Below are 13,882 nucleotides of genomic sequence, written 5' to 3' on the forward strand. Positions count from 1 at the left end.
CCACACTGTGACACTGTTCAGCGAATTCTGTTCTTACGTTTCTTTTTGTGAATTCGGCTAGAAAGGAAGTAAGGTTGAAATCTGCCACATGCCACAGCTTCTGTTTCCAGAGTCAGTCCACTGACCAGCAACCTGGTCTATGTTCCCAGCCCTTGTAGTTTCAGGATTCATCCTCTCTTCTTTGTTTGCATTCACATTCTCATCCTGCTTATGCATATACTGTCAGTGATGAATGCAAAAGTGGTTTACAACACAGTAGAGGAATGCCAGTAGTCCTTTACAATGTGGGAAAGTTCTAAATGTGCAGAAACGGTGCATTTGAAGTGAATCTGTTATTGCATTCAAAACCAGAAGAACTCACTAGTGTCTGGCTATCTTTTTGCTTTTTTCCCCACTATTTCTCCTGGAACAAAGCATGGAATACTTTGTACTTTAGACCTTCTTTGAGAGCTCATGTAGTAGATTGACAACTCTGATATGGAGCTGATCAAATCCTACTGAAATAAGTATTACTTGTGTCATCTGCTGGTGTTGGGGTTACATATGCATTGAATGGGGAGAGGGAAGCTTGATGTAAAAATTAAAAATTTATGTGTGTGGATCAAGCCCATTTATACAGACAGATAATTTTTACTTGCTTACATTTAGCGATGATAGGATGAATTATGTGAATGACCCTGACTGGAACTGGAATCTAGAAGACAGCTCTCACTTTTAGGGAGGTGATGTTGTGGCACAGCTTTCCAAAAATAATGATGGGGACCTACAATCAAGTCAGTTTTTTATAAGGAACTTAAATTCATTAATGGAATTTCTTGAAATACAGTGAGGATGCAGAATGCTTGTTTTGGCCTTTTGTTCTTATTTTATGTGTACATCAGGAGTGCTTGAGGATACTGTGTTTCTAGTGGAAATTTATACATTTTTACCTGCTAACAAGACAGCTCCTAGGGGACGCAGGAGACTTTCTTCCAGCCTTTTGTAATTGTGATCAGGATGCTTGGATCATTAATCAGGTTTTAAGTTATGAAGGGTTTACTCTCCTGCAAAGGAGTGTTATGTAAATGTGAAGTTCTGTCAAGCTGCATTCGCCTCAGTGTAGACATCAGATTGCATCACATGGATACCTTGGTCCCACCTCAGATGACTCATTCTATTTATGTAAGAAGTTCAGCTGACCTTTCTTTTCTCCTCTCATCCGTCTTAGCATGACAAAATCAAAAAGTGGCAAACCCCATTTCAAATAAATGCTTTGATTTTGCAACCCATCTATGATGTTTTCAGTGGTAAATCGGTATCTCCTCCCTTTTACGCTTTCCCCAGATGGACTAGTTAAATAAACAGAATATTGTAAACTAACTTGGTCACGCAAAAGTTTGGCTACCCAGGGCATGTGGTGCCTGAGACCTTAGCCTTTTCTTAGCATTATGAGTCCTTTGATGCTCAGGCGTTTGGATGAATGCAAGGGCAAATTCCTCTAGGCCTTAGTGCCTCATCTCCTTTCACTCTGTTGTCACAGGTCGTCCAAGCACACTCAGCAGTCTTACTGTGCTTGAACAGATGAAGAAACTCCAAGAAATGGTGAGCTGGAAAACCAAACTGGAGATTGGGGATGTTGTCAGGATCAGAGGTCACATCCGAACCTACAGGCAACAAAGAGAAATTCAAGCTTCGTGTTTCTGTGAGTGTTATGGATCTGTGACATACAAAACTTACTTGTCTGAATTTGTGAGATCACTTAAGATGTATGTAACTTGTTGAATATTTTCCACCTTGTTTTCTGGTATCTTATTTTTCTAAAGAGTTTCATCTGTATATCTTTATTTCAATCTTAGCCCTGTAAGGTAGAAAACACTATTTAATGTGTGGGATTAGATTGCCTGTAAAGGAAGCATTCCAGGAAAATCTATAAAAGATGCCTAGCTTGCATGCAAGAATGCTGTGCAGATACTGTGCTTGAGTATCTGAGTGACTTGCTCTTCAGTTTTCTTTGTGTTGAAGTAGAACAGCCGAAGCCCATGAGAAGGGAGTTGGTGACCTTTTCTGTCACTCTTCATCAAGAGCGTTAGCATCTTTGGAGAAACACTTGCTGTTTGTAGCAGGCTGTATAATCCCTTCTGTGGGCAGACAGCAGCATATGGGCACATTGTAACACTGAAGCTCAGGTTCTCCTTACTCTGGCTCTGCAGAATGACGGAGAAGTGTTGCTCCTCCTCAGGCACGTGGGCACAGATCTGCATGCAGGTGCTGCCCTTGTATCTGACAGCTCTTTGCGCAGCAGGGTTTTGCAGGCCTCTGCTTACACCCTAGGAACTTACAGCTGCGTAACTTCTTCTCTCCTGTGTCTGTGCTATTGTGTAAGATTTGGATTTCCCCAACGAAATCTTTCCGAGACAATACTGGAATGATTGTTTGGTGGGGGAAGCCAGTCTTTTAGAGTTTTGTGCTCAGATAAAAAACTCTAGATCTTTCAGCTCTAGCTAAAATCTGAGAGGGAATGCAACCCTCGATTCCAGGCAAAAGATTTATGAATGTGTAACCCATTCAAGGCTGGTAATAATACCATTGTTTCATTAAAGAGGAGCCACGCAATTCAAATAGCCTTTAAATTGCTTTCACTTTGGCCCAACTAAAGCTCCTTACTATGTATTAATTTCATCTAATGGATAAAGACTACTGAAAGGTAAAATAGAGGTCATAAATTCTGGTTAAATAAGTTGTCAGTGAAAAGCATAATCTGCAATGCACCACAACAGGTCATTTACCTCCTTGTAAGGTGTAAAAGCAGGAGTGGCCTTCATGGTTTTGTTTTTATAAAAACAACAGCGAAGAAAATGGGTGAATGTAATACTGACATGTGAAGCTCTGTTGCGCTACCTCAGGTATGCTTGCTTAAAAGATTGGCATGGCAGTTCTGGCCAAGTATGCATGTTCTTTTTGCCACTCCAGATAAAGTGGATGATCCTGTGTGTGCTGTTCAGATTTCAAGAATGCTGGAGCTCCCCTGTCTCTATAGAGAAGTTTATGATAAACCTTTCCAAGGCCCTGAGGAGAGACAGAGGTAAATGCGGTATCCAGAGTGGTCTTGGGGCAAAATGTGAGATGACATTATTGTTTATTTGCTATTGTAGTAACTGTGGAAAAACGTAGAACAAGGCCCCATTGTGCTTTAGATTTAGACTCTGCAAAAGCATACAGTAGCAGCCTGCTTTTCTCCCAAATAATTGGTGATCCATATATATTAAATACCCATCCATAATCTGAGAAATGTTATGCAGAATCAAAGTGAATATTAGGAAGATAGTAAAAGTATTGTGTACAGACCTCATGCATCTAGTAAAAGAAGCTGACATTTGGAGCAAGATTCGGGTGTGAGGTCAACAGACTGGATGGAGGGATGTCCTTGCCTGATTTGTTTGATAAGATAGTAAGGATAAGGAGCCATCCCATCAAAATGCTCTCAACTTCTGCCTGTGTCATCGTCAAATCACAAATACATAACCTCATTAAACAGAGACTACACCTATTCCTGTATTCAGTTTAAGGGTAGCTGGATGGTCTGATGCATGTAGTGTAGTTTCAGAGACTGCAGATCTTAAAATCATAACACTGTGGCATCAAGTGATTGAAGAGGAACAGTTGGGTGTTTATTGCGTCTAAAAATGGTCTGTTTTAATTAAGAGTTTAAATTCAGATTTTTTTAAGAAAAGAAAAAAAATTTTTGGCCTTTGAAAACCAGTCTGGCAGGCTAGCTTTAAGTAGTTGTTCTAAAGAATGTTAGTAGTGTATTTCTTGTCTTTTGACGTGTTCTACATGTCCTTGTAGTGGCCTGGAGGGTCCGAATTTCTCAGCTGGCATGCTGCATGAGAAGGTGAAAGACTTTCTATTAGAAAACAAAATTCAGACCTTTTACCAACAGGAGCTGGAAACAATTGATACTCTGGTCTCACTGGCTGGTGTTCATCTACCCAGTCCCAGCTGTCAGGAGGTGAGTTAATGTAACTGTTTCATGGTTTTAGTGGGAGGAAATAATACCAGGTACTTTTTTTTTAAGCATAAACAAGATGGGGGACTGGTGCCTTCAGAGGATTCATGACCCACAAATGCATTAGCTTTATTCATTAATTACTTACAGAGATTGAGGAAACCTTGTCGCTTGCGACATACCAACTGAACTTAAGAAAGCCATATGAGAAAATTCTGTCGTTAAGGGTAATCTTGAGTTAGGGCTGAATAACCTTAGAGTCTGCAACAGACACTATCTTTTCTAGATCTGTAAACAGTGGCAGAATCGGAAAAGAAGATCCCTTTAAGGTGCTTGAGCTGTTTCGGCCAGATGTTTGAGATTCTGAGTTTGATCATGAGAAAAGAGCACAAAGTTTATCTTCTCATTTGAAGCTCAACATATTAATAGAAAGGTAGGTTTCAGAAGGAGATTATAATTAGTGGGTGAACAGTGCTCCCTGCTACATGTTTCTCTTGTTGGAAATCCCTAGTTGTTTAAAGGACATAATTGAAAGGATCAGAAGGTGGGATTTAATTGAAATCAGTTTACATGCCCTTGCTGGTAACCAGACTGTTAAGAAACTTAGTGTGATAATGTGCTCTTGATAAACTGCAGAAATGGAAATAGAACAAAAATGTTTTGTAAAATGGCTTTATACTGCTCTGTGTTATTTGGATGAATTACAAACCAGATTCTCAACTGGTGTGAACTGGTGAATTTCAGCAGTTTGAAAGAGTTATGACTTTTACCGTGTTACCAATGGCAACTGAAGCTTAAACTGGAGTGTTGTGACTCACTTGTTTACTTTTAGGTTTTCTGTAGAGAAATAAAGCCTTGGCAGTCATTTTCACTGCTTGATTCTGATATGTACTGTAAAGTGTTGTGTTATGTTAACATCGGATGTTTGTTTAATTCTTATTCAAAAAGGAACATAAAACCCAGTCCCTTGTAGATGAGGTCAAATAATGACAAGCATGTCTCTTCTTGTTGGCTGTGTTGAGCTGCTTCTGACAACAGCTTCTTGATATCTGTTTCCTATATTTTTATTGAAGACGTTTTGATGTTTGCTTTAAAGGAAGCATGGATATAACAATAACAGGAGCTACCCTAATTTTTGACAGAAAACTTTGATACTAGAATATCCAACGTGGGACAGGGTGTTTTTTCTAAACTAGCTGGAACAGTACTTAAAGTTCCCAAACACTTTACATTAAAGGAAGTAGTGGTCATTGCAACTAATACTGGAAATTTCAGTCTTTGAAGTTTCAGCATTTATAGAAAGATGAAGATGAACAACTTACAAAGCCATTTACAGTAGGAACTAGTGCAGAACAAACACAGAATAGCACCAAAAAACAAACCAACAAAAACAGTGTAGCATCAATGTTGTTTGCAGTCATAAGGAGCTATCATAATAATTAATAGTTGCTCCTGACCCTGATGCAAGGATGTGAGTGTATGTCCAGGAATTTGGGCACACGGATGCTTACTTAGAAATTACAGTTCTCCCTATTGCCCTTTCGTATTAATTCCTTGCAAAGAGGCTTATGTATCTTTGCATAAGAAAGAAATTGCAGTTGTCAAGTGACCTGAATGACTTAAGAGGAGTGCCTAGTAATGCTCTGGAAATGCTTTTGGTTGTTCCTCTGCTCTCTCACTCAAAGGTCTCTTCTCATAATTGGCAAAGGGTCAAGCATCCAGTTTGATCCACAGGAGTATAATAAATCTGATTTCTGGCCCTCTTCGTTTCTTTTCTCCTCTCTTTTCTTCTGTTTTGCATTGCCCTCAAACCAAAAAGATAAAGGGTGCTGCTCATGTGGAAGAACGTTTTTTATTTTCATGCCTCTTTGGCAAGACAGCAGCTGGATGAGTGGACCAAACTAAATTATATATGTTATGCACACTTGTTCACTTCTTGCACTTTTCCTGGACGTGAAAGAAAGTTATTTGGAGGTGTAACTTTTTTTTTTCCCCCTAATTCCTGTCTTCTAGAGCATGGTTGCTGTTAAATTCTTTTTGTGCCTCTCTTGCTTTTCCTGTCATTCTAAGAGATATGGTGCAACCCTTTCATCTCTTTTCCAAATTATAAGGTACTTGCACAATTGGAAAGTATTTCCCCATGGAATATTTTCTCCAGGGAGGTGAAATTGGAGTGCATTGGAGTGAATTGGCAGTGCATTGGAGCAGGGGGTAAAGATGGAAGGAGGTAGCTGGGATAGCTTGAGGTAGGCAGCATCTCTCTGTACCTTTTCAGCGCTACTGTACCTAAGCCCTGTCTACATCCCATACATGTCCTACAATACCTTGTTCCAGTCCCAATGGGTCCCCAGCAGTGCAGTCTTCTGGCTCTGCAGAATAAGTTACCCTCTAGCAGATGCAGATGGTGGAATTCACATCACATCCTCTGCTTAGACATACACTGGGGGACATTTGATTTTCTAGTCTACACTGGATGGGAATTGGAAGGCTCAGTGTTTTCAGAAATAATTAAAAATTAACAAATCTGTTATGTTTTTTTAAAACCAGCAAAGCTTTATTTCACATAACCAGTGCCCCTTCTATGCCTAAGCTGTAGTCTATCCCTTAATCACATGACTCTTGAGACTGGAGGGGTGGTACCAGAAGGAAGACTACAAGCGAAAAAAAGAAGTGATCTTGTGCTTAGAGAACCTAAAGAGTAGAGTTTACTTGCAGGACTTGGGCAATTAAGTCTGGCAAATGCACAAGCCTTTGGTTCCTTTTTTTTAAGAAAACTACATGTGAACTTGATCCATCCAGTTTCTCAACTGGATTAAATACAGCTTGCAACCAGCCAGTCTTGATTAACCTTTTTTATGCCCTTCTTCCATGCATTAGTGATGATGTGTGCTGTTTTAGTATTACCATTCCAGTTAGTGTATGTCGCTAGTTTGGAGACATAACTTGAGTTGTGCTTTCCAGCCTCTGATGTTTGTACTTCTCTTGAGTTGAATATTATCTCAAGGTCAGCAATGACAAGTAGTTACAGCAGGGAGTTTTACAGTGTTGTTCATACTTACTGTATATTCTCTCTACAGTGTATTGTAGATATAACATAGTGTATTATACAGTCTTGATGATAGGTGCTTGCCTTCCTGCCTCCTGAGGAAGCTGTTTTAAATATGTATGTTGCAAAGCTTATTATAGGACTTCAGAACCGACATGTCTAGAATCACTATTACTAAAATTGTCACCTGTCTAAGCCAAGGATTAAACATTGCATGAGAAACTGCAAAGGGCAATTCCATGAGTAGAATCACGTGTGTGGTTATACCAGGAAACTTTTTAACACCATCAGGGTGTGTTGTGATTCATAATGAGCCAAGGTTACATACTTTCAGTGTTTTGAACAGACTAATTCCTGTACTACTTCATTCTTTGGCCTGTTATTGATTGCACAGAGAATTTGTCTTGTTTTAAAGATCTGAGAATAATTGGTTGCACAGCACCAGCCCACAAAGCTGTATGAGACCCATCAGATGGAATATACTGATAAAAAGACTGGCTTTATTGTGAAGACTTGGATTCTTCTGTTAGCCTTGCTACAGAGTCCTTGACTGGTCTTGGAAGAAAGGGTACTGATGGTAAAATTGTTATTTAATAGCTGCTTCTTCCTCTGTGTGGAGGAAAAGCGTGCTCTGAAAAAGTAATGAATTAGTTTTGGATGCTCCTGTGTTTGGATGTACAGGTTCATTTATTTGAAAAGGCCTTGATTTGGGACAGGGGGAACCCCTGCTGTCAGCATTTCAGAGAACCTGAAATTGTGCACCCTAAAACTAAGGCATTCTGAAGCAGGGCACTTTGCAAAACAAAGTGTGAACATTGTGAGAGATTAATTCAAAATCCAGATTTGAATCTTGATGGAGCTTTCAATCATCAGTAGTACTTAATATCTGCATTTCTCAGATGAAAGGCTTTGTGAAAGTGAAGTGATGGCTAATAAGCTGTGACTCAGAACTGTGTTAATAGCTATAATAGATCTTTGTAACTGTTGAAATGCAAGCATTTTTCAATCTTCTCTTGAAATAAAAGCAGGGATGTGAAATCACACAGGAATTTTATAGTCCTATATTTCTTCTGTATGCGTATAGCTCTGTGTTCAGTCTTAGATTTCTGCCCAGTAGACTAAATCACAAGCTTAGGTATACATTGATTCTGAGAGGAAAGTTAATCCCAAAGGAAATGAAGGCCTAGTTTGGCATAAAAGAAACTGATAAGGTATTGTGAGGAAATACTATTGACATGTGAATTTGCATGTTTGAGATGCTGGGGATATTTTGAGTGGACCCAAAGAGCAGCTTAAGTAGTTTTAGATTGTGTTCATGAAGAAACACCTCAATTCTTGTATTACTCAGAGGGCTGAAGAGGAGGAAGCATGTTCAAGAGCACCAGGGAAAAACCCAGCACTTTTTCTGTCATTTCAGCGTAGTACAGAAGCCCCTGAAGAGGACAAGAGACCTCATTTGTTCTTTGGGAACAGTCCTTCTGCCAGGGAGCCCTTTCCTTTGGACTCTGCAGCATGTGTGAGAGGGTGCTGATATGTAGCAGCTGCTTACTTATTTTCTAGCTCCTGAGCCTGCGTCTCTGCCTTCACTCTGTCAAATCCCTTGCATTCTAAGTGATTCTGTTTCAGTATCCATCCGGGCTGAGCTGTGTGTCAGTTCACACAGAGTCTGGTTTTAATTATCTCCCTTTTCTGACGGGATCTCGGTGTTAAGCCAAACTGAATAATTATCATGCTTCTTTGGAGATATTTTTATCTTTTTTCTCCCAAATCTTTGCTTTCACATTAAAAATTGATCAGAGTCTTGAGGTGATTGCTTTGCTAGCAGTTTCTTAGTTTCTTGAGGATTTATTACTGCCTTTAAGTGGGAGGCAAAGTCTCTTCTTTTTTGGATGGCTGTAAGAATGTGCTTTTCCATAAGAAAATATTCACTCTTCACTTAACCCTTCCTGCTACATTTTATGCTTCTTTCTTCAGCTCATCAGAAGAGGCACTATGAGGAGAAACGTGATAGTGGTGTTAGCGCTGTGACTGGAATGGTGTCCAGATGTACAGTCAAGTTTGTAGTTAGAAGCAGTGTCTGTTATCCAAACTGATATAGCTGTGGTGAACAGGGAGGTGGACAAACATTCGGGCTCTGAAGCCCTTCAGTCTGGAACAGAAGGAGAAAACTGAACTGAGAATAATCACCATTGTTCTGTCTTAATTATCTTGAACTCTTAGGCAATTATTTTTGACTGTTGATTTGAGAGGAAAAAGATAGTTGGCTGTTGTAGGACAGAAAGGGAGAGAGACTTGGGATTATGGCCTGTTGAAATACCAAGGATTATCTGGAGGAAGGGGATGGAGAAACTTGTGATGCCTGCTAGCACCAATATCCCTATTGGATCTCTGAACTATTCGCAGTTAGGCATGTTAGCTTCCAGGCTTGGAAGCAGTCAGAGTTTCACTTGAGATTTAAAAATGGATCAAAGGAAAGTTTTGAGAAAAGATATTCTTCTGTTGCTAATGTGATGTCTGTTACACGTATTTGTGTGAGTTCATTCTGGTACATGAAGGTTGTCTGTCACTCCCAAGGCTTCTGTGAGTGCTTCTAGTGAGTGAAGTAGGATATGTGAAGTCTGATACTTTTGTCCAGGACAAGATGGTAGCATTTACAGTGATAGTTGCAGAAATGGCCTAGCAGATCTTGCTTTGGTTGCTCTGGTGTGGTTCTACTTATCGTATGTTGGTTTGTGGGAAGCAGTTTAGCTCTGTTCTCAAAGAAAACCACAGGGTGCACAGTGTGCTCCCAACAGATGAGGAAACAACAATCGGGGAGTTGAAGCAGTCTGTGTAGATAAATGGGAGTTTGAAGGCCGTAGTAGGACACATGAAGATGTAGAAGAGTAAGTTATGGTCTTGCTCTTATCTGCGCATACTTTCTCTTCTCCGCAATTGATTTTTTTTCTTTCTACTTTCTTAGTTATCATTCCACTGTTTTAGCTCTGGTTTACTTGCAAACAGACCCTGGTTTTCCCAGTTTTGTTTTTTTTCCTTCCCTTCCTTCCTTGTCCATTATGTGTGTCGCAAGCATAGAACCCTTTGTTCTAAATAGCCTCCTCAGTTATTGACTCCCAGGCACAAAAGACTTGTTTCCCAGATGTGCTCAAAACTGAACCCTTTGTTCCCTTATCTCATATACCTGTCTTAATTTTCTTTATCCTTTCATTTCATTAGGCTGTGGAGGAACACTTGAGAGCATGGCCAGAATGCATGTAAAATTTGGAAACCAAGGGAATAAGAAACAAATACTATTCTTGCCAATTTCTTCCTTTTCCTTGGACAGTGCCTCAGTTTCAAATCAGGAGATGAGAATTCAGTCCCCAGCACCTGGATTCCTCCTGAACATTGCTTTACAAAGCACTGATCTCTCTATCTTCCTACTCTTATAACCAGGAAAACTTTGAATATGAGCAAAGCTTGATTAGCTAAGCAGTCAAATGTTCTGCAGGCATCACAAGCCTATTCCAAAAGAGTTCTATGTATAGGATCAAATAACTGCTAAATACGAAGAAGGCAGTTAGGAGATTGTGGTTCCTTAAGAATAGCATAAGTTTCTGGTGTTTGTTTTGTTTGTTTGGTTTTGTTAGTTTTTGGGGTTTTTTTAAAGCTTAGGGATTAATTCATACATAACAGATACGATTTGTAAATTACTAAATGAAGAAAAATATGTAACAAAATCACCTGAAATCCTCTTGCTCTTGAAAACATCTGGAGCTTTTGCTGGCAACTTCAGCTGAACTGGGATTTCTTAACCATCTGCTTCATTCCCTTCTTACCATCCAGGTGAAGTCGAAAAGTGACTCCATTTCCAAGAGGATTCACAGTGTTTTTAAGGAAGCAATAAGGATGCTACAAGAAAAAGGAGTGGTTTTCCAGAAACCTAGTAGCTCCAAGGACTTATACCATGTAAGAACTGAGCTGTAGTTGCAAACAAGTTTGGGGTTTGACTTTCATAGTCAGTAGAAACAGCAGAAATGTTTGAGAAAGAAGCTGGACGTCCAAGTGGTGTCAATTTACTCAAAATTTTTATCTGCAGCTTACTTCACTGTTGCTTTTACCCCTGTATCACCTGCTAAGTTGTTCTTTCTGTAACTCAGTGCTAGACTTAAGCACTGCTGCTGTTGCAAGTGCAGTCTGTGTTTACTGTGTGGCCAAACTGTGTGCTGACACAGGTGAGCATACTGAAGGCTGGGACCTGTGACAGTTCTCTTTACCAGGCTGGGCTGAAACTTGAAGTTCTACTGAACCGTACACCCTCCTTTGTGTTGAGTTTTGGTATATCGTGTTTGTCACCTACTATGCCGCTAATGGTACTAAAAATAATAACCGAAGATTTAACACTCATTATTAGTCTCGTATGCAGTGTATAATACAGACTGTAGTTATGACAGTATTAGTTTGGAATACATCGTGGCCTTGCGTTGCTTTTCAACATTTGTGCTATCTTCTGTGAAATAGACTGTTATAAATTGCCAGTTTCTTCTATTTTCTCCAGGTGACGGACCATGATAAGGAACTACTTAAAGTGACCCTTGATGTGATTAAAGAAGACTGTCGAAAACCCAGGCGTAAGTAGTGGTGTGATCAGGGCTCTGATGAACAGGTGGTGGTATATTGGTGACAATCTCTCCTCCTGCTGCTGGATTAGATATGCTTCATGTCCTTACTCTTGAACTAGGGGCTAAGTTGCTGGTGTAGTCAATCAGTATAGCTGAAAGCAGGAGTGCAAGAGCAACTTCTTCTGAGCATGGAAAGAGAAAGAGCAGGTGTGTCCAGCAGGAAGCAAACCTCTCAGATCTGAAATAAGCAGCCATTATCTTAGATCTGTTTGAGTATTTCAGAATACTTAGATTTTGGGAGGAACCAAATGTCATGAAGTGAGGTCAGCACCTAGCAGCTGTCGCTTTGCACTCTGGATATGTAGCAAGTCTTGCTGGTTGGATTTCTACAGGGGGAGTTGACACACAAATGACCACACAGAAAGGTGAAATCCCCGCCTCCATTAAGTCAACAATAAGGCTTACTTAAGTCAGTAGGATACTCTCTGTAGATTGTAACCTCAGGTACAGCTCAGGTGGTTTGCAGGTGGGGATTTCAGTCTGACAAAATCCACTCCTTTTCAGATAGTGTACCTGGTGTGGTTTCTGAGTTATCCCTGTACCTCCAGCCTACTGTGTCTTACTGCCATACTGATAGCTTGTGCTTGACTTGAATGTCTGCTAATTACCCAGGTACTTTGCTACAGAGTTTCTTTCAATTCATTGGGCAGAATGTTTCAGCAGGGATCACTTGCTGCTGCAGCACAGCTTTTTCTGTGGTAGGCATTTATTCTGTACTGAGGTACATTCTAACTAGAACATAAGGCATATAATCTTAAATTGCTCATATCCTTATACTGTCATAATTATAATAGTGCTTGTAGGACTTGGTATATGAAGGGGAGTTTTCTGCTGGCTAATTTAAACAGAGGTACAATCATAGACAACTTTTGTAGGTGGAGGTAAGAGTTCTGTATCTGAGGAGGTTGGAGGGAGTACATGTTACTAGGCATGCAGGTGAAGATGGGCTCATTTGCCTGAGGCTGTTTCAATGCAGCAAGTTATTATATCACATTGTTTTTATCCAATTAACAAATTCAGACATCATCTCTGAAAGAGTCAAAGTGTTCCTCTGCCCATTTTAGACATCAGCTGAATCTCTTGGAACCCATGTTTTTTAATAATTGTGTCACTATAGAGGCCAGAACTCTCAGTTGACACAGAGCACTGAGAGACTGCCTGATGTTTAACTCCCCTCTTGTGCATTGTCCCACTGGGAAAGTACTACATCAGAGGTGTTCCATGGGAAGTTTCCTTCTCATAGAGAAACTTGTAGATCAGTCACAGAAAACACTTTGAAGAGTTCTGAGTCCACAAAACCATGCTTTCTGCATTGAACAGGTTAAAAATAGCAACTGCTCTACAGAGCTTCTTGTTCTCCTTGAAGCTTTCTACCTACTTAGTTTCCTGTTGTAAAGAGGACAGCTTCCAGGTCACTGTCTTTTTGCTAGTTTTCAGAAGGACTGTTTCAGTGTCCTGGTCACTGGCAATAGAAGATTTTGAGAAGGAAAGCCAAGAAACTTCAATCAAAACCAACAGTATGCTGCAGATGTTTTATTGTCACTGAATGATGCAAGAACACAGAGCGCAATGTTACTGTCGTCCCCCCTCTGCTGGTGGGATGGCAGTCAAAGCCACAGAATTCGCCTTGACTGTTGGGTAGTCTCATAGTGAGGAAATAAGAACATGTGGTAATATGTCAAGGGCTTTAGTTTTTGTTGCAAGAAATTCCTAACCTTTTTTTTCTTCCAGATTAATCTTAATCTTCCATGGCAGGAACACTGATCTATGATAAACCCAACTCTTCTCTCCAATGAGCTGTTTCTTTTCCAGTTTTCAAGGCAATGCTTCACCCCATTGCTTTAGTTATGATACATTCTTGGGTCCAACAGAGCTGCCTGAAATTATTGTACAAATAAAAAGATGCTCAGCGTGCCTAGTCAGAGCTCTACAAACTTTGATATGTAATATGCCCATGTGACAGTCCCAGTCACTGGCTTTGGTTGTAATTCTAAACAGACTGATCTGTAATGCCCTCGTACAAGGCCACTGTGGCTCTATCTAGAGGCTTAAACAGCCAGAAAAGGATGACAGTACATTTTGACTCCAGACTGAACAGCAGAATGGTAGACTTTGTTTGTTTATTTCTTTTTTTTTTTTTTTTTTTGGACTCATTTGCTCTGGTTTTAGACTTAGATGAGGCTAGGGAAG

At 40.1% G+C, this 13,882-nt stretch overlaps 1 protein-coding gene across 6 annotated transcripts in view; it reads left to right on the forward strand.

Annotated features, from left to right (window-relative positions):
- The window catches only part of STN1 (STN1 subunit of CST complex), a 49,310-nt gene that overhangs the window by 25,049 nt on the left and 10,379 nt on the right, over positions 1 to 13,882 (forward strand). For all 6 annotated transcript variants that reach the window (XM_054071555.1, XM_054071554.1, XM_054071556.1 and 3 more), the window contains 5 exons: positions 1,520 to 1,681; positions 2,950 to 3,061; positions 3,826 to 3,988; positions 10,857 to 10,979; positions 11,569 to 11,641. In XM_054071555.1, coding sequence (XP_053927530.1) covers positions 1,520 to 1,681; positions 2,950 to 3,061; positions 3,826 to 3,988; positions 10,857 to 10,979; positions 11,569 to 11,641 — 633 coding nt within the window. The remainder of the gene's footprint in view (positions 1 to 1,519; positions 1,682 to 2,949; positions 3,062 to 3,825; positions 3,989 to 10,856; positions 10,980 to 11,568; positions 11,642 to 13,882) is intronic.

The sequence above is a fragment of the Cuculus canorus genome, chromosome 7, assembly GCF_017976375.1.
Source record: "Cuculus canorus isolate bCucCan1 chromosome 7, bCucCan1.pri, whole genome shotgun sequence".
In the NCBI taxonomy this organism is placed as follows: Eukaryota; Metazoa; Chordata; class Aves; order Cuculiformes; family Cuculidae; genus Cuculus; species Cuculus canorus.